Source organism: Falco peregrinus, chromosome 8 (assembly GCF_023634155.1).
Source record: "Falco peregrinus isolate bFalPer1 chromosome 8, bFalPer1.pri, whole genome shotgun sequence".
In the NCBI taxonomy this organism is placed as follows: Eukaryota; Metazoa; Chordata; class Aves; order Falconiformes; family Falconidae; genus Falco; species Falco peregrinus.
Genome location: NC_073728.1, coordinates 1,463,763 through 1,484,454, shown reverse-complemented (window position 1 = coordinate 1,484,454; position 20,692 = coordinate 1,463,763). Strand labels below are relative to the sequence as shown.

The window sequence follows — 20,692 nt, the reverse complement described above, 5'->3', positions numbered from 1 at the left end:
TTTCTTCCATTTATCTGTATTCTCCCCAAAATTATTTCACACATTTCTCAGATACATCAATCCTTCCGGCATTCCTCTAGACACTCAGTAGGATGCCCGGCTATAAATATAATAAAGCCTTTTATTATGTCCATTAACCATGGACATGTGTGCTCCAAAAGTTTCCTGACACGCAGTCATTTGTGGCTTTTTAATTATAAACAGAAAAAATCTACCAGCAAAAGAAGACAGCAGGCTGGAAGTGGATCTTTATGTGTGTTTTGAGCATGTTCTCTGGCAGGCTGATGGCACCCACACCCTCCCCAGCGGAGGGCCCTCGGTGTGTGCACATAATGTGTACACTGAAAGCCAGTAACACAGCGGGTCAGTCCCAGGTGACAGATTTGTCAGCTGTGCCAACCCCAGGGAGCTTGTGCAGGTTCTCAAACCCCCGTAACGCTGATCAACTCTTTTTTTCAACATGCAGATGTGCCCCCTCCATTCTGCAGACCTTGTTCCACTTGAACTCAGCAGAAAAGAAAAAAGGCCCAGTAAATTACTTGACAAATTAAGTCATATTTATTGAATGCGTTTTATTTCAACAACCAAAAAATTCTAACAGCCTAACAATGCACATAAGTTAAAAATTAATTATCACTTAGTGATAACAAAGATAAAGTTGATTTACATGGAAAAAAGAACATTTACAATATGTTAATCCTTATTCACATTGTTGATACTGCAATAAAACACAATTTGTTTTTTTTTATTTTTTATTTCACAAAAAAGGCGGAAAATTGTGCTTTGTTAAGAGGCACTACAAGAAAAGTTTCTTTCTCCAAATAGATATTATATGATGGATATTGAATAAATAGACATATATGCATTGTAATTCGCAAAGTTCTGGCAAGACCACAGGCTAAAATGCCCACAGATTCACTTAGAACCACTGCAAAATTGGCAGTGAAATTAAAAATAAAAAGGCAAGACTCAGCATTGAAAAAATACCTAATAAAATTTTTGGTTGAAGTGTAAAAGATACCAAATGTCGATGCCATCATCAGATGAACAACCTTACGCAGCTTGGCAAAATTCAGTTTCCTTTCAAATGCATGGAGTGATTTCAGCTACAGGATAAGAAGACAGTTTTGACAGAGTAGCTCTGAGAGAAATATAAAGCAGCAGCCATTGAAATTCTGATTAAAGCTGCAGCGTACTACAGAAATAAAGGATGAAGAGCAAAAGGGGCATCAAGTAAGCAACCCACCATCATTTTGCAAAGGTCTATGAAATTTATGCAGAGATACTCTTACGTTTCAAACATTAGTTTTGAAAAAAATCCCTTAAAAACTCCAGAGGTTACTGAGCAGCTAGAATTAGCTTGTATTGCAATGTCTTCTCCCTGTATATTGTCTGTTCTGAGTAAATATCTACATGTAGAGGTTTGTTTTTCGTTTTTAACTCCTACCTTTTATACCTTTCAAATATATAAATAGTATTAACAGCTATATTACATTGCCTGGTGTAGTAAACAGAAAGTAACTTTCAAAGTGATATTGCATGAGGTCTTTGTCAAGGTTACATGAAAAGCCCATGTGAAAAAAGGAAGAAAAAACCCAGAAGCCTTGTTGGTACGCTTACGATTGCAGTTTGAACAGGTGTCTGAAATCAATCCAGCTGCAAGAGTAGCAAAGGTGAGGTCTTGTCTCGGGAATCATTGCACTGAAGTGGAAAGGAAATGCTACTTGGTGTCTCTTGTGACATGATGCCTCGGAACGGGTGGATGCTATAGCAGACTGCAGCTTTAGTGCTCATGCCATTGAAGAGTCAGTATTAGCTCTGCTTTATGTAACGTAGCTGCTAGCTAGGTCGCCTCACCGCGAAACCCTTCGACAAGGGGCTGGATGGGTGTGAAGGGCCTCGCGCGCCTGCACCCCCCTGCAGCAGGGAGGTGGGCTGCAGCTTGGGGGACCCGCAGCTGAAAACACTTCATTTCACTGGCACAAAGCGCGTGACACGGAGGAAGCCCAGCTAAACCAGAAACACGGGGAGGCCAGCGAGGAGGGCGAACAGGAAGTCAGCAACACAACCCCTCGGTCTGTCGGCAATTTACCTGGACAGGATGGTTGGGATCGTGGCGTTCTGTGTCCCAGTGTCATTTTACACTTGTGTGTGCATGTGTGTGTGTTTCACCTCAGTATAAAAAAAAAAAGCAACAACAAGAAGGAAGCTTATAAATTTTAAGATCTGAAACAGAGAACAGGTAAATAAAATCCACAGTAAAATGTGGTTCATAGTATGAATTCCATACATCAAATCTCAACACGTTATCTTTCTTCTCTTTCTATAAAGACCTCGTTAACAGACAAGTCTTCTATGCACTGAACTCCGTTTTAGTCATTCTGAATCCCAGGAAAATTCATCTGTTCACTACAGTAAGGACTGTCTGGAGAGTGGAACATGCTGTATCCTTTTAAGTGTGCACTGTGTTTAAAGTACTTTAACTTACTAGGTTGGTTTTTTTAAGGTGCCCTGATTTGTTTTTTCCATTTTCTCTCTTTTTTTTTTTTTTCCTCTTTTCTTTTTTTGGCAGTGTTGATTTAAGTCTTTAAATACATACCTCAAAAATTACCCATCAAGATGCAAGATAGGAAGCCATATAATAATGAAAAAAAAAATATCAGGGATAAACATAGAAAATAAATAGGAATTCAAAAATAGTCACCACACCCTGAGAGCAGGTGGCACTTTATCAAAAAGCCAAAGCAACTCATTGTGAAGTGGTTTTAATACATAAACAAGTCTCATCTTTAAAGAACTTATTTCACAGTCTATACTTTCAGGTTGTAAAGTTCTGTCCCATGCAATTTTTATATATATATATTTTATGCAAATATATATATATACACACAAAGTTGTAAATTTTCCTTCACTGATTTCATAGGACTTTTTCTTCCCATTTACTTGCTAGATGTCCCTTTCATAAGTGCAAGTTTAATGAAGGCATAATCCTATGTGATTACAATGATTACTTCAGTCAAATGTAGGAAGTGTAACACTTGAGTGTCTGTGTCAAGGCGGTGTCTGATAGGGCAATGCTGAATTCATTCGGTTTGCACATGGATCATGCGCAACGGAAACAAAAAAAGAGAAAAAAATTAAACCCAGAAAATCCTTGGATCAATGTATTGCTTTCTGCACTCCTGCCTCACATTATCTCTGGTCGATGTCTGCTGGAGCTGCCTTGCTTTTGTCGGGGTTCTCTTCCTCAGGCTCCACTTTGTACATTTCCTCAGAGCCCTCCTCACTGTCGTTCTCCTCCGACTCCGTCAGCAGCTCCTCATCCTTGTACTCTGCCACGTCAACCACTGTTCCCAAATGCTCTTTTAGCTTCCCGTGGTGCTTTACGTGGTAACGCTGGTTCTGGAAGAATTTGATGATGGTGTGTTTGGGTAGATCCAGCTGAGCAGAGAGGGTGTGGATGGCTTCCTGATCAGGGTAGAGACCCACGTCGTGGATAAAGCTTTGAAGGATACCTAGAGCTTCCAAGGAGATCTTGGTACGGGATCTTGGCTTTTTGGCACAACTGTCCTCAGCGGGTGGAGGAGGAGCCTCTTCTCTAGGCGGGGAGTTCTCCTTCGCAGGTTGGGACTGCTGTCTGTGCAGCACCTACAAGATAAAACGGAGATTTCATGTACATGCTGACCCCCTAGGTGCTTGAGATAAGGGCACGTGTACAACAGAGTCTACTTTGTTTTGGTGAAGAAAAATATTAATTAATATTCATTTTCCGCTACCTTTCTCACCTCTAAGACAGCTGCATCAGTAACTACAGACTGAAAGGAGGAAGCAATATAAAAGGCAAATGATATCAAATAAATATAAAACCACAAAATAAATAGGAAATACAAAATGCAAGTAACAGAAAGAAATACAAAATAGCCAAAACCAAAATTAAGTCAAAAGGTATTACAGCCTTGCGGTCATGATGACTGGCCAGTTGTCCCACCTCAGACAAGTCGTTCTTCCACTTTGCTCCTCTTCTCCTGCCTCCTTGTTTCCTCTCCTCTTTTTAGGCTAGAGACTTTCACAGTTTCTATAAGATGCCAAGTACCACAAAGGCCTAGGCACACGTGGGATTGTCAGGTGCCACTTTATCATGAATAATGATTTGGCATTAAAATCCATCACAGCTGCTTTATGGAAGAAAAAACCAGTAAAAGTGCAGAGATTTGTTAAGACTTCCTTCTACGGCGAGTGACATTGTAGTCCATTTGGTTGCTTCACAGAGCTGGCTGCAACACATCTCTTGAACAGATTTCTCTGTATTACATCTGTATTAATTTCACTAGTTGTGGAGTTCTGAGTTCAAATAATTACAGTTCTCCATTCTGAGAAACCCTCTGGGCAAACACACTTTTCAGTCTTGTAACAGATTTTCACCAGCAGCATCTCCTTTTTGGTGAGTTTAAAGAAAGCACATGCAGCTCTTACTCTTCCTAACAGCCACTTAAAATGACTAAGAAAGGGCCTCGTGCAGCCCTTACTCCAGGGGAAAAAAATACCTGCTCTGAATCGTTAGAAACACAGAGGAGCTCCATATGCTTTCTTTAAAACCAAACCTACACAACAGAGATTGCTGGCAAAAATCCCCTACGGGATTGAGGGCTGAATTTGCCCAGAGGTTTCTTCAGACGGAGGGAAATAATTATTAGAACTCAAAACTACAGAGCTAGCAAAATCAATATGGATAAATATTTCCTTCCACAAGTAAGAGGGAATTCTGGCTCTTCACCCAAGAAGAAAACGTCTTTGCTGCAAACCGTAAGATCCAGAAAATCAACCTTATATTAAAGCTCTCTGAAGGGAAAAAAATAAGGATAAATAACGGCAGTGTGCCGAGAACTTGCACCGAGTCTTACCCACACACCGAGCCCGCAGGACAACACTGCACCCACCAAGTTACTGCTGCAAGGGGCAAGTCCACTGTGGAATTACCAGCCTGCAGTGCAAATAAATAGAAAAGCTCTGTGCCGAGGAGCCCTTTATTCACTTCCTCCATCAAACGTTGCTGTCGTCATAATTTATAACATCAGTGATCGTCAGTTTTTGAAAAGTGCGTTGAAGTCCCCAGCCACTGCCCACCGCACACGTGTGGCCGAGGAGCCGGAGCTGCGGAGACGCTGTGACACGGACCCGACCTGCAGGCTGTCCAGGGGCGCCCTGCCTCCTGCTGCCCCCGCCGCCAAGGGGGGCTGCACCCCAGCTGCTGCTCAGCACCGCCGGGCACCTCCAGCTGCTGCTCAGCACCGCTCACTCGGCCCGGGCCAGTGCCTGGCCCTGCCGCCCTGATGAGCAGCGGGTGCTCGTGGGAGGGAGCACACCAACACACAACTGCACATCCCACCACCAGCAGCACGAGTCACCGCTGCTGCCACCGCAGAGCCGGCTCGTGACGGTGACGGAAAGCACCCAAACAAGGAGGCAGCTTCATGGCAGCTCCACACTGTCAGCTGAAAGCAGGTGTCGCCATCGGTGAGAGGCTGGGCTTGCCACGCTGCTGGCAGGAGCCACTGGTGGGCAGAAATGCTGCAAGCGTGTTTCAGTGCCAATAGATTCGTTTCCCTCCGAAGCACGTAAATACTTGGGGTGCCGCAAAAATGGAGCTAACCAAGGAGCTGGGGGAAAGAAGAATCTCAAAGGGCAATGACAGATACTCTGGCTTATGTTTTACTGCATCTTCTGTAATAAAAGAGAGTAATGTTCCAATGAACGGAATCGCTCAGCTGCTCTTTGAGGATTTCTTTTTTGTCCATGGATTGTTTCCAGACAGGACTGATGTTTCCAAATAGCGGGGTTACAGAGGAGGCTCAGATCCATACCTGCATCAGCAGGGAGCACCGAAAGCAGCAGAGCCGGGATCGCTGACACTAGCCAAGGACCCAGCCCCATAAATTTGTCACACAGCCCCTGGCTAAGTTACATCTCCTGTTGTGCCCCCTGGTCCTGTCCCCTGACACTGTAAGGCAACAGAGCAGCTCCACCCCACTCCCGTGGAAAAAAAGAAAAAGGAAAAAAAAAAAAAAGAGGCTTTAACACCACAAATAAACCAACAGGGAATTTACAGACAGCATCACATGAAAAGCCTCAAGTAGCATTGCTAATCAGAAGCTGAATTCAAGTAGCAGCTAACAGAGATAGAAACACATCTAGAAAGAGTGCGAATTACTTGGTTCATTCCTGTCGGAGTTGGAAGCGGGCTTTTTTTGCCTTTTCAGTTGACAAATAGCATGAGAAACGATCCAGCTTGAAAAATGTTACAAGACTTCCAATCAAATATAATGATGAAAAAAATCCAACAATACAGGATCGGCAGCAGTAAAATGTTTAATTTGAAGGAGATGAAGAGATGCCTACAGCATCTATAAAGCAATCAACCAAAGAGAGGGCTGAGAGCAGGAGGGAAAGAATAATTTTACTTAACCCTTCCTTTTCTGGAGTGACCTCTCCATCCTCTCCAGAAGAGAAAACACATAAGCCAGGGGTTATCAGTGTAAAATATTAGCAAAATATTGTATTTTATTTCACTTACTGTTTTCCTAAGTAATAAAACCCCCTAAAGCTACTCTTATAACAGATAAATCTCATGATTTCACTGACTTCTGGGGGCTTGCTCTGGATTTCCAGTGGCATTAACAAAGGATTTCAGCGGCACAACATCACCCATATACAGAGAGATGGATAAATGCACAGGATTTCCTTCCGGTTTAGGCTGTGATCAGTTTTGTATTTCTTTCCAATAATGCAGACTATTTAATACAAAAGAGCATGCTTTTCTATGGGAAACAGATCAGCTGTTGCGGCACATGATGCAATATGAAATCTAAATTTTTGCTAAGTATCTGCTTTGATCTCGTTTATGTAACACGCCGGTCAGTTTGGGCAATTTGCTTACTTCATGTCCAGCTCCACATGCCACAGCCTCACAGAGGAACTAACCATCTTTGGGAGTTCCAGATTTTCAGGTTTTGGGTCATGATGATGCTCGTCAATCTGCAGGTAGAATTTCCCCTGGCTTCACTCACTGCTGCGCACGCCCCGCCAGCACTCCAGGTTTGGGGTCAGCACTGCTCTGCTTCCCTACTGCGAAGCAGGAACCCCCCCCGATCTCCCGTGATTAAAGTACAGGCTGCAGCGCATCTTCCAGCATGGACAAGCCCCCCAGACGATGGTCTGATCGACCAGGAAACACGATGCATACGGTGGGCTTCAGAGAGAAGGGTAAGCGTGACAGCCACGCTCAGCTTTCCTTTTCCCGAGAAAGCCGGTGCCGGGCTCAGAGGCCTGTGCATCCCGGCGTGGGTGCCCCGTGCACTCCTCTCCCACCCCCTTCTTCCCCCGAGCCCTTCCCCATGGCTCCCCGGCCACAGGTGGGGCAGCCACCGCCTCCTCCACAGCCACCACCATCTGGAGCTGACTTCCCTTCCCCTCCCTCCCTCCTCACTGACTCCCCATCTACTTGCAAATCAAATGTGAAGATATAGATTTCCTTCCATGCCCACAGGACTTATTTTTTCCATCCCTTTCGAAGATTTCGTTTTTAAACTCTACAGGCATGGCTGCCTCCTCAGCATTTCAGAGCAGAGCCGCTTTGGAAGATGCTGCTCTGTGATGGTTCGCTCAGGCTGACTTTAACTTCATACACACACTCATTTTTTTCAAACAAATTAACCAGCCCTGGTAGAAAACTTGCAAGGAAACAAATATGATGGAAGTTGACTTTAAAAGATAAAGTGACTGGTCTTAAATCGCACTGTACTGAAATATGATTTGAAGGCCACAATGAAAACCAGCTGGAAGCCATGTGTAAAATATAATAGTACATGCCTACAGGGAAGGAAGTGAGATATTGAATGATTAAGTTTAGGAGAGTATATAACATACTGTATCATTACGGGAGTGATCAGGATTACTTGTAATAAGCTAAGGGTTTGTGGTCTTTCTAAAATCCAAAGCCAAGAATTACTGGGGGGAAGGGATCACCACACTGCTCTACACGTATCTGCTCCCCACGCCTCAGGACGCTCCCAAAGGAGAAACCTGACGGGCAGGCTGGGACAGCCAAGAGGTGAGCGATCCTAAACCGAACGATGGAAGTCTTGTAATTGCAGTTTGTGTCTGCACTGCATTTAATTTTGGCTGGATTCACTGTCCCACTGATGTTTGTTTCCATTTCCACCTACTTTCTAGCAAGAACTAGACGCGTGAAGATGGTGAGTTGCTAGGGGCAGCTGAGCAGGATGCTTGTGTGGGGTAGGCACACGGCTCGGGCAGCAAGGCTGACAACACTTGCTCCGTGGAATGCCACCTTTCGGTGCCGCAACGGCTGTTGCAGCAGATTAGAAACGGGAACTGCACTTCTACCTGGCAACCCCAAGCTCTTTTGTTTTCGTGCTGTCGTTGTGCTCATCCCTTTGCAGACAGGACTGGGCACGCGAGCTCCCTTCCGATGGGTTTTGCTGAGACGATGAGGCTCCCCTTTCTATGAGAAACACTCAAAATGTTACATTCTTGGACTGTGCATTTGCAACAGAGACAGCCCTTGTGACACAGACACCACCTTCCTCTGTGCGTGGGGAGAGCGCACCAACAGGTACCTCACGAGGCATGTGCCAGCCAGTGCCAATTCTCACAGCCCAAACCCACAAGGAGCAAAGCTGGATGGATTGGCCTTCACTTAACCAGGGGAGATTTTGGAAGAAATTTCTTTACCGAAAGGGTTGTGAGCACTGGAACAGGCTGCCCAGGGAGGTGGTGGAGTCACCGTATCTGCAGGTATCTAAAAGATGCATAGATGTGGCACTTAGGGACATGGCTGAGTGGTGGGCTGGGCAGTGCTGCGATAACGGTTCGATGTGATGGTCTGAAAGGTCTTTTCCAACAAACAATTCTATGATTTTACCCTCCATGGTGTGAAGGGGTCTCAGGTTTTAGCTTTCCTTCACATTTCCACTGCTCTCGTAGCCAGCCAATAACACTATTGCACCAAGGACTTTTATGCCAAAGAGAGCAACTTTTTAGCCCGCTTAAGGAGCCCAAAACAAAAGCCAAAGAGAATGCACACACATTAAAAAATATAGGTTCAGTACCTGTGTTCGGTAACACTGCTTGTCTATTACACCCCGCCCAAGCATTCAGGGTTACTCAGCAGGATTTGCTGCCAGATTGACTCAATACAAAAACGGATTCACTACGTACTTCACGTAGGCAAGCTCGCTGGAGAAGCTCCTTCCTACTGATGAGCTGAAGTCAAAGGGAGGGTGGAGGACAAGCCTACACAAGGTGTTCAGCTGCATCCACTGACACCTGTATCTGGAATTTGAACCGCTTCACCCCTGCAAGCCAAGAGCTCGCAGGCAGTGCCTAGCTAACCTGTTAAAATACTTAAGAGACAACCTCCATCACCTGGCAAAGAAATCTTACAGCTGGAAGGATGTACTGTCCCTCTGAGCAGATTCTGCAGGGATAATCTGCGGGAGATTCTCTGTTCAAACAGACAGCCTGACGCCCCCCACCTCCAGTCTCGCGTTCTTCGTACACAGACACGTGCAAAAAGAGAACAGAGCGAGCTGCTGCCATAAACAGGCTTGCACCCTGACAGTCTCCCAGTCCGGGGCTCACAGGGCTAAGAGCATTAATTAGACACAATCACTGTGCCAAGACACTTTACAAGTTTCCTAGGAATGTCTGTACAAGAAACTGTAGCAGAAGTTACAATTTGCACCTGTGTTCATTTCTTTCCTCTTAAAAACGTGGTTGTTAAACCACTCTTTCTTTTTTTTTTTTTTTTTCCTCCTTGCAAAAATACATTCATTTGGGTAAACACTGCAGCACTAGCTGCAGCTCCAAATGAAGTATTTTCTTTGGGCTCGTTCTCACAGTGGTGATTTCACACCTTGACACCATAAAGCTGTGTTAAAGACTGTGGTTTAGTTTCCTTGCTTTTCTTGGATTATACAGTATCCTAAGGTCAAAACTCAGGAAAATCCAAAACCGTTATTAAAAAAGAAAAAGTATCTATGAAGTGATGACAAATTGCAGACTAGAGGTGTTAGATTACATTTTGACTCCAGGCAGGTTTAATATACTTTAGTTTCCTTTTACAATTGCCCTTAGCAGGTACCGTTATCGGTAAGGGATTTAAAAAAATATATGGTACTCAATAAAAGAAGACTGTGTCAAAAGAAATCAATATGAGCGTGCAAAATGGTAGGAAGTCTGACATGGATAAATATGTTCACTTTCATCTAACTTCAGTCTGAGCTTCTTTTAATTTTGCAGTTCAAATGCTAGCCACGCATCCCATGCATTTTCCAATGCAGGTCAGCAATTGCTTCAGAAGAGTAAACACCCTTTTTAGAGCTATTTCTAATACATGCTTGCGATGTGACGCACCCTGCCTTACGCAAGCCAGGCCAAACCAGCCAACCGGAGCTGGTGGCCGCAGTAACTGGTGACCCAGCAGCCCTGGGTCCTATTCAGCTGTGAAGACAAAGCAGCCACACAGTAACAAAATCCCCCAAATATCCAGGCCCCTCCTATCACCCTTCAGCTGCTACTGACCACCACCAGAGCCAGAAGAGTGGATCGGACAAACCCCGTGTCCTAAATCTCTCAGCTCTGAGGTACGAGTCACTCTCAGCCATGCCAAGGGGAGTCAAGAGAACCGCGAGAAGAGAAATGAGTTCCACAGGGAACCCAAAGTCAAAGGCAAGTTTGGTTTCCAGGCTGGAATGTGAGCTGATTGAAGTGATTCATTTCAACATCTTTGGAGCACACTCGCCACATGCTTCCCCCTTTGCTTTATGGCGGTCGCCTTGCTCGAGGGCAGGAAACAGGCAGTGAGCTGCAAACATGGCCAGACAGCGCCCAGCACCTGGTGCCGAGAGCGCAGCAATGCTCCTCCAGGGCCAGACTGCCAAAATCGGTCAGAAAGGTGACAGAAAAGACAACAAAAAGAAAAATATGTATCAAAAAATAACAAAACTTCCAGTTGTGCGCTGCTTTTGCCATCCCATGCAAAGTGATAAGCTGAACCATTAGCAAAATGCAGTTAGTCTTGACTTGCAGGCGGTGGGAAGGTGTCTCCTCCCCCCAGCCCCCCTCCCCAGCACACACTGCTCCCATTAATGCTAACAGGAGCCTAGCATGCATCAAAGGGCAAGTACACCACAAAACATTTTTAAAAGCTATCATCACTGGAGATAAAATATAAATTACAGCCTGATTACACTGCACTGCTAAGAGGCTACATGTGCAGCGTAGCTCGCCATGACAACTGGAGATGACCAGAAAGCTTTGGGACAGGTCTAAGGTTACTGTCAAACATCTGTGCAGACGGATCTTGCCTTGCCTTCGCTTTCCTTTCAAGAAGCCGTGGCACTGCTGTCTGCACAGTTGTTTGAAGAATGTTTACAAATCAGCCTGACAAAGAGAAAAAAAGAATCTGCCATCACTTGACCACAATCATGATCTTATTCTTCAGTAATGCGTGGTTTATTTCCCTTTCCTGATCTCTGTTAATAGACAGCACGTGCCTACACAATAGCCACTATTTTGTCTGTATAACGTTAAAAAAATAAATCACAACACTCTGACAATGCAGAACAGTGTCCCGGTGCTTCCTGGGGTAACTGCTCTCCCTCCAACACTAACTCAACTCTTCCCACAAAAGCACAGGCACAACTTTCATTGCTGTGCAAGTGCCTGAAAGCCGGCTGATTTCATGGAGTAGCATAAACGAGCTCATGCTGATGAACGCTAGTGGATTAGCTCTGAATTTCCCATCTTTGGCTGGTTTAAGCTAGATTCCCAGGTGTGCTGCAGGGTGGCTGCGGCCAGCAGCGGGTACCCCCTTCTCAGATACCTGGCTGCAGCCCTGGGGGGCTGTCAGCAACTCCTGTCCAGCCCCAGGTAGAGCCGGCACATACCTACTCTACAAACACGCAACAGGCCAGATTCGTTCTGGCTTCTGCTGGCACAAACCAGGGTGCTGGTGACAGAGGCCGATGTGGCCAGGAAGCGTTGCACAATGCCACCACAGACTCTCTCCTGAAGGCATCGGTGATGGATGGCTCCATTGTCTGGGGATGGGGCACGGCCAGCACAGCTGGCATGGGGGCTGGCCGGCTGCACCCCCCGGCAGGCAGGCAGGACTCTGCTGGCCTCCAAGAAGCCATGCAAGCCTCTCCTGCCTGGAACCTGCAGCGGCAAGGCAGCCTCCCCCCGCAAAGGAAAAAGCAACAGCCCCGTACAGAGCATAGGTTTGCGCTGACCTTCTGCACGATGCTGACAGGAGTCCCACTCCAGCGGGACTTTCAACATCTGCGTCTGCATCGAGGGCCACAACATCTTCCAATCAACACTCAACTTCTGCAAAACAAGACCATGAGCTTTGCGGGCCTCTGACGTGCCTCCTCCATGCTTGCTCTTGCCGCCCTAGCAGGGCTCTCCGGGGTGCTGTGACGTGCAGAGCCCTGCCTGGCAGCTTCCAAACAGAGCCCGAGCTTGGCTGTGGCTGGAGGCAGGGTCTGCCAAAGATTTCAGGTCGATTCCAAGTCTCCCCATCCCACCCCTGCTAATCCCTAATGAGGGGCTGGCAGAATACCACAGGAACTAAGGAAGCAACAAAAGGCTTTTTGGTTTGCTTTTCTGCAGACAAAATACTCCTGGTATCCTCTACATTTTCCTCTTTAATTAACACTACACATGTTCTTTTCTTTCAAAAATCAGAGGAGTGTTTCCGGGCAGCGTGAGCAAGATCTTCCCTGACAAACCCCAGCCTAGAGCCCTGCTGAAGGTCAGGCCCTAAACCCCTAACTATGGTGGCACGAGTGGCACCACTATAATCATGCTGTTTTCCAGTAACTCAGATCAGGAGTAGGTACTGCATCATTTCAGGAAGGATATGTTTGGATTAGACACTGGATTCTGGTGGGGGGTGTGTGTGTGGGGGTAATTATTTGTGCCATCAAACTGTTTTAGGTCCTCACAGATGGCTATTTGGGGTTCCAGGAATACCCAACCGTACTGCTAATTTTTACAATGGGGGCAGTCAGAAGCCAGGAGAACCTGACTGTTAGTGAAAATAGTAGATTTGTGCTGATAAACCACTACTCAGCATGTTTTTTGCTTTCTAGATGTAACCGCCAATGCACTTAATAACAGGACTTGAGCAAACTATACTGTGTGAATCAAGCACATAAAAGTATAAATATTCCTTTTTTTAGAAAGCAAGTCTTAAAAAGTGCATTATAATCAACTACCATGGTAAAAGCAAAATATCCAGCATTACCACACACGCAACTGGCATAATGTGCTTTATTATACCCTTAGCTTGAAAACTGGGTAAATAAAAATCAAATGACCAAAGTACAGTCTCCCACACAGATGAGGGAGCTGAGGACAGGAGGCCTCAGAGAATTAGATCTGAAATCCTTTGTCTTCCTGACTACACTCCGGGCAAGGTGGGCACATCTGGGAGACTGAAGAAGCTACGCTGGTGCTACTGCTCTCCATGCCTCCCTACTCCGACCTGCATCTATTTTACAGACTCTGTAAGCTGGACGAAAAAGGCTTTATAGAAAGTAAACAGCACCTGAAGTTTATATTCACAGTCACAGAAAGTATGCAGTTGGGGTTAAAAACAAAAAAAAAAAGGTGTTTTGTTCATTTTCAATAAAATGGTTTAATACATGGCCAGTGAGGTGGTATTAGGACAAAGCAGAGGATGACACCGTTGTGGCCCCGGGATCCAGCCCTGGCTCTGCCATTGCCTGCTGCAAGGAGCACTGCAGCCTGCACAGCCCGTGGCTGCTGCACACGCCTGATCGCAGGGGTAAGCTCACGCTTAGCACAAGCCTGCAGCTAGCGCAGATCTGTGTGCAAGGAGCCCCAGGCGTTTCCTAGAAATGCAAAGCGCCATTCTTTGCTTCATTAAGACTAGAATTGTGTGGCATTTTTCAGTCAAAAATCTTTCTTTTGGTCAAAAATGTCGACTGAGTGACATGAAAGAGTTGCCTAAATAAAGCCTACTTTGCCAAGCTGTTTGCCTGGGGCAGCAGGGGGGTGGATATTCTGACAAAGTTCAAGCGGTTGTTCAGGCGTTTTTCACGAAACAGCATATTCTGGTTGCTTTTATTCAGAACAACTTTTGCTCTTTGAATTCTTCCTATTTTCCTTTAAAGCATTATGTTGCTCTAAACTGCCACAAACCTTTTTATTATTATTATCTTAACTGAATATAATAATTTAAAAAGCACCAACGTATTTTTTTTTTTCTTTCAGTATTTCAGAAATGTCAGCAACCCCTTAAACCCAGCTCAAGCACTTCTGTAGCTCTAGGCTGTACCAGCCAAGGAAGAGAAGCTCACAGCCACCCATCTACGCACCTACTAACTCTGTCAGCGTCGTATTTACAAAGGGCTGTACTGGTGGGAGCTCTGAAAGAATGAAATGTAATGCAGTTTATAAAAGGAGCTGGACGTGAATCTTTCCTATCTCGAAATCCAATAAAGCTTGTGACTTTTATTGCATGTGGGAGTCCTTTGGTCTATGTAATACTGATTAGCAGCTTGGCCAATAAGTCTGATAAAACCAGAAAGTACTTTCTAGTGTATTCTGGCCAGAGCCACCTGGGAGCGGAGCGTGTGTGTTGGGGCTGACGGCCCCAGGGACACACACCTACCTTGGGATCTCTGCCTTGGTTCCGCTCCATCTCACCATGGTTTTGTTCCATTCTCTCCAGAAAGAATGACACCAAGCCTCTCTTATCTTTGAATCTTCCCAGAAAAGAGGCACCATCTGAAAACTGCTCCCCCTCACCTTTCCAACACGCATGAACCCGAAAAATTTACAACCTGCCTCAGTCAGAGCTCCAGACCGGACTTTAATGGATCCCAAGCACAGCGACGCCGCATTCTTACTCCTGATCTCATTTAAACAGGGGAACACCAGGAATAACATTACTCCAAGTCAGCAACACTTCCCCAGGGCTAATCAGGCCTTTAAAAAGGCATAAGCAGTTTGTTTTTACGCAGAGGGACAAAGACAACCACTCTGAAATTAATCAAAACCAGGGAAAAATTAGAGATTAAAAACAAGAATAGCCCTTTCAGCAAACCACAGTCTGCATGCATGATAAGTGGCTAAAACACACAATCACTGCAAGACCTAGAGACAAAAAAAAAATGACTCCTGACTGAGTGAAATGTAAATGCAGCTTGCTCTGGCACCGCAGCATCGCTTTCACAGGGCAGCACGCGCTGCCGTCAGGAAATCCAGAGCCATTTGCTGCAAACGAGGGCTGCACGGCTGACCCCCGCCCGACCTGCGCAAGGAAAACACACGCACTTGAAGCCAACAGTTGGAGGGAAAGGAAGACAAATCCAGACGCAGCAGACTTGCTAGAAGAGACTTCCGTGGAGGTTCCCTCCCCAGATACGCAGACGGTTCCCGTCAGTCGGGGCAGGGGCTGCCCGTGCGGTTTCCTGCCTGCTGGCCTTTGTGCCTATCTAGAGCTCCGCGAGATACGCAGCCCGAAAAAACTAGAATGGCTAAGCACAAAAATTAGGGAAACTGAACAGCAACCTGGCTCGCATGGTGCAGACACAGGGGGAAGCCGTGCCCGCGGGTGGGACAGCGGCGGTGCCCACCCCGTGCCAGCGCAGGGGCGCTGGGCTGTGGCACATCTCCTCTGCGGAGGCCACGGCAGGTCCCCGCAATGCCGCAGTGCCTGCCCAGCGCGTGCCCGGGCACCGCGGCTGTGCCTAACCCCATCCACAACGCTCGGGGGGCGTTCCGAGGCTCAGCTGCTCTGAAAACACCCCTGACTTCAGCTTACCAGCCCGCCTGCCCCAACCACGGTGCCGCCGCCCGGCCGGGCAGCCTGTGCCCGCAGCCCCCACCAGGGTGGCACGCACATGCCGCGTCCCCGTGTGTCTCGCAGCGCTCCGGGCAGACGGTGGCTCATGCAACGCAGCGCGCTGGGGCAAAGCAAAAATCCAACCAGGAACGTATGCACGAGCTGCCATATGGAAAGGGCATTCTCAAATTAAACCCTGCAACCCAGATGAGATCGGAGTGAAGGACAGTTTCACTTAAAGGAAATGTCTGAGGTCAACCAGCAATTAACTGAAAGGTTCTGATTGAATACGCTATTGACTGTGCTCACGTCAGACGGCTTCCTGTTTATTATACCTTATGGGCTGTCTAGGTGCCAAGACATTAAACTGTCAATAATCTATTAATACTAAACAGCTCCTCCTTCCTTACTCCCCCATGCAAATACTCTTAGGCTAAGGAACTGCACTAAAAAGATGGAAATTTTTCAAGTGAGATGGAAATGAGCTTTTTAGGGTATTTCTTTGCTTGGTTCCAGCTGAAAGTACAGCAACATTCATAAACAATATAACACACAGTCTATAACTACATGGAAAAAATTGTGTTAAAAAAAATCAGACATGATTGAGACCATATCCTGAAATCTGGTTTTCTTTTCCAAGCCATCTTTAAACAGTCTAAGTTAAATTTAATTAACAATTTACAACAAGGAGAGAGAAGTTATTTAAAGAGAGGCCTACAGGTCCTTAACATTCAGTGTCTGGGAAACAGTTGTATACCAAAAAAAAAAAAAAAAAAAAAAAAAAGTTTTAATGAATTTAATAGAGAAAAGCACTTTAATTAAATGCTGTCAAAGAGGATTGTATTAATGACTGCACACAAAGGAATTTAAAGCAAGCCAAGTATATTTAGCAAATAGGAAGTAGGCTTTCAGAGGCTGCAACTATTTATGTTTCTGCCATTGCAATGCATCTAGGAGATCGCGTTGCCAATTGAAAGCAGTTATGTTATTAGATATGATTTTATTTATTATGGATTATTAAAATTTCAAATGCTGCAGGGAATACATTTATTTCACTTCCAAAATGAAAGAACAAAGATATTTCCTGCTTGCTCAGTAAGAGGAAAAATAGAGGAGGAAATAAATAATAAATAATAATAATAATAACCTAGCACTTAACCAGTGAAGTGCTGTCCAGACAAATCTTTTTATGGGGCTTGTCAAGTCCTGGAATTTTAAGTGTGTCTCTTTCTTTCTGCTACAACCGGATGGATTCGCAGTCGCCACCGCAGCTTCCCTCAACGCAGCACAGAAAGAGGAACCAGCTCTTACTCCTCCTGGGCAGGATACAACTCCTCACCGCACCCTGCAGCAGCACAAGGCACCTCCGCGATACTCTGCATCTTTCCAATCTAAAAATTTCCAAAATCCCGAGAAGGAAAAAGAAATCTATGTTGCCAAGCTTTTCCCAAGCAAGACTGAGAAGACAAAGGTTTTCCAGACCAAACCGAGCAACTTAGCCACACAGCTCGCATAAAAGCCCCTAATGCCTAGGGTCTGCACTAAGCCTTTCCACAGAACGTGCTCGCCCGCTTCAGCGCCCGCGGCACTGGTGGCAGCAAGGAAAGGGGCTTGGCGCGCCCCTCCCCGCCCATGTGCCTTGGATTCCAGAGTGCAGCACACCAAATGGGCATGGCCTCGTAAGAGCATCCAAACAATCAATGTGAGAAAAAGCAACCAGAAAATTAAAGGGTGTCAACATTGTTTTGTACTATGATGGTACAAAAAGCATCATAAGCCAAAATTTAGTCCGAACTGGAAACCAAGGAATGTTTTTTGACACAAAGTTCATGAGATGGCTGGGTCTGCAATACCCAGGATACGTCCTGTGATTTACCACATCCTTTCTGCCATACGTAATGGTAAGAGGTGAAAAATGATTTTAGATCTTTCAAGCTTCTGAACACTCCACCAGAGGCACCTTACAGGTGCTTGCATTCCTTGGTTTCTGAACGCCAAATCCCTTGTTAAGTTAGGCACCAAGATGTGAGTCAGTCCCAGATTGCTGGTTTTAAAATGTATTTATTTGTACTTAACCGTAAGATTTTTACCTTCTAATTTAAAACATGAAGATGTGAGTCGAATTGGGGGAAAAGACACTGGAAAGGAGGCACAGGAGGATACTTACTTCGTTTCACAATGTGAGTAGCATCATAAACGGCTAAGTTCAATTTTCTAAATACATTATCTGATTTCTGTTTAAGGCTTTAATAAAAGTCATGTGTGATGTGTGTTGAGAATGTAGCCTTTGTTGTTCCACAGCTAGGGATCTTGCAAACAGCTTCGCTTTGTCTGTGCCAAGATATTTTGGAATATTCTTTGAAACACTAAGCATAGATGGCTGTGAGAAAAAATACACGCTACTGTACTTCTGGGTACTTGATGTGTCAGAATAGTGCACACACACAAAAACATTTCCCATTTCAATCTGCAGTTCCTGTAAAAGTCCATACAAACCTGGAACAACATGCACAGCATACTAACCCTGAAAAAAACTTCTCCCTGCACATGTCACAGTCTCTGGGTATTTCCAACCACTCAGGTGGAAAAAAGAACAAGAAAAAAAGAAGGGGGAATGGGCGGGCAGGGAAAGTCCACATCAATGAATTTCCAAAAGGACTGGCCCGGGGCAAGGAGACAAAAGTATCTGCATCCTGCTCTGTCACAGCCTAACTCCCAGCGCTGCCCAGAAGCTGCCGATTTCCTTGGGGGATGCTGTGCGACACGGGAGGACGAGCAGCTCACTGGCACTCAGTCCTCGGGGGACAAGCAGTGCAACATGCTCTGGTAGCACAACACAAGCTTCTTCCCCCCCCCATGTAATTCTCACCATTGCCTGTCTGCACAGAAAGGCCAGCTGCAATGATCCAGGGCTCTGACTTTAGCCTAAGATTTCTGCAAGGAGCCCGAGAATAAAATGTTGCGTACAGCCAGTAGTCCATAAGCATTTACGCATCTCTAAAGCTTGATATTATTGTTTATGTGCAAATATGAGGGACAGGGAGTATTTACAAGGTATTAAAATGAAATTAGAAAGAGTGTTATTTTTAACTGCAAAAATTTTCAAATGTCAATGGAACAGAGGCTCATCTAGTAGCTTTTCAGCCTTCAAGATCTGGTTGCTGCCAGCCAGTAAGCTTCAAAGCTTATGTGAACTTAAAGAGCTTTGTTTAGTAATTTTGCTATAGATGTTTGCTCGTCCTCAGCCTACTCTGAGCCCTTACAGCGCTGGCAGCTGAGCATTTATGAGAGGGCCAGGACTTGAAGAAATGAGGGCTAAAACTGGTCAAATTGTGCGTGAAAGGCAAAAGGGTTGACAGGGGCCAGAGCTACGCTGATGTCAGTGGCGAAAGGGACAACCTGTCAGAGTGACGCCAACGCCGGCCACCACCCTGCCGATGACTGCCACATCTCTGCAGTGCTAAGTCTGCACGTCCAGATTTTAAGCGAAGCTTCTGCCTGGAGTGTTGCCCCGTGGGAGCTGGGGCAGCCCAGGCAGCGCTGCTCTAGGGCAGCCCCACAAGCCACCACCTGGGCAGACCTGCACCACAGCACACTGCTCCAGGGAGCACCCCTGCCTCTGCCGCGCTGCCAGCACCCTCACGGTCACCTTCGCTGCAAGAAGCTGGTAAAAAAAAACACCAGCCGTGCTCTCAGGGCTCCCCTGCTTATGAGACCCACCTCATTCCTGCCCTGTTTCCAGGCGATCCTGGACCAGATGAAAGCTGTCTGGGAGCAGGCGGCACTGAGGTGGCCTCACAGGTCCGGCAGTCTGAACAGACATGGAAGGGACATATCGTTTTGACAAGCCTAAACTTGCCACCTCAGAAAAAACCAAAACAATTCACGTTACTTGATCTCCCATTTCTAGGGTTAAATGGAATAGGATTAAACCTAAACTAATTTCAGAACAGAAGCAGTTTCGCTTTAGTTGCAAGTACACTCCCCGCTATCATTTCAACGGGAATCACAGGCTTAAAGTTAATAAAGATCAGCAGCACTTTTCAGCCACATTAGATATCCACACTAAACAGAAACAGCTGAGAAGGCACAGTAGGCAGGTTTGCCTATAGCAGTCAGAGCTCAGCAGCTTTCTGCTGCAATTGTGGTAACTATCAATCATGAGAAGCTCTATCGGACACCTCAGAGCCAAACCAAAGGGGCTTGCTGCCTGATACGTGCTCCTGTTGCTTTTGTCAAATCTCCCACGAGGCTCCTGAGCTACTGTGGCCCACCAGGAAAACGGTGTGCACTGAAAGGATGGAAACGCAGAGCATGCAGCCACAGCGGTTGCTCGAAACGCAGCGTGCCCGGCTGCAGGGTGCAGGTACTGGCGCGGTATGAGAGAGCAGCTCACAAGTGGAAGCCCCCCCCGGAGTTCTGCACGTACTGCTTGCTGCAAAGAAAGACAGTCCCTTATCCCCACCCAAAAGCAGACGCACGCAAGACAGAGATAAATGCCATGGGACTTGCAATATGTATTGCCTTCAGCTCTAATACTGCACAGAAATAGAAGTCACACAGCTTGAGATTTTTTTCAGTGGTTCTTGAATGGTTTAGGTTGAAAGGAGATACCAGAATTGACTTCTATTGTCTAATCTTGATGAGAGAGAGAGGCTGGAACTCCAGATAACGTAACAACCAAGGAAGACAGATATTCTCCACTCAACTAATCCCCAGATCTTGCTCGGACAAGCATTCTCCCCTGTAGTTCTAAACTGAAGAAAAAATAAACACTCCAGCTGCAACCCA

General features: G+C 45.9%; 1 protein-coding gene across 1 annotated transcript in view; it reads right to left on the bottom strand.

Annotated features, from left to right (window-relative positions):
• Positions 1–552: 552 nt before the first annotated feature.
• The window catches only part of SATB2 (SATB homeobox 2), a 136,395-nt gene continuing 116,255 nt past the window's right edge, over positions 553–20,692 (bottom strand). Inside the window, exon 11 of the mRNA XM_055812866.1 lies at positions 553–3,648. Within this exon, the coding sequence (XP_055668841.1) occupies positions 3,193–3,648 (456 nt within the window). The 3' untranslated portion in view covers positions 553–3,192. The remainder of the gene's footprint in view (positions 3,649–20,692) is intronic.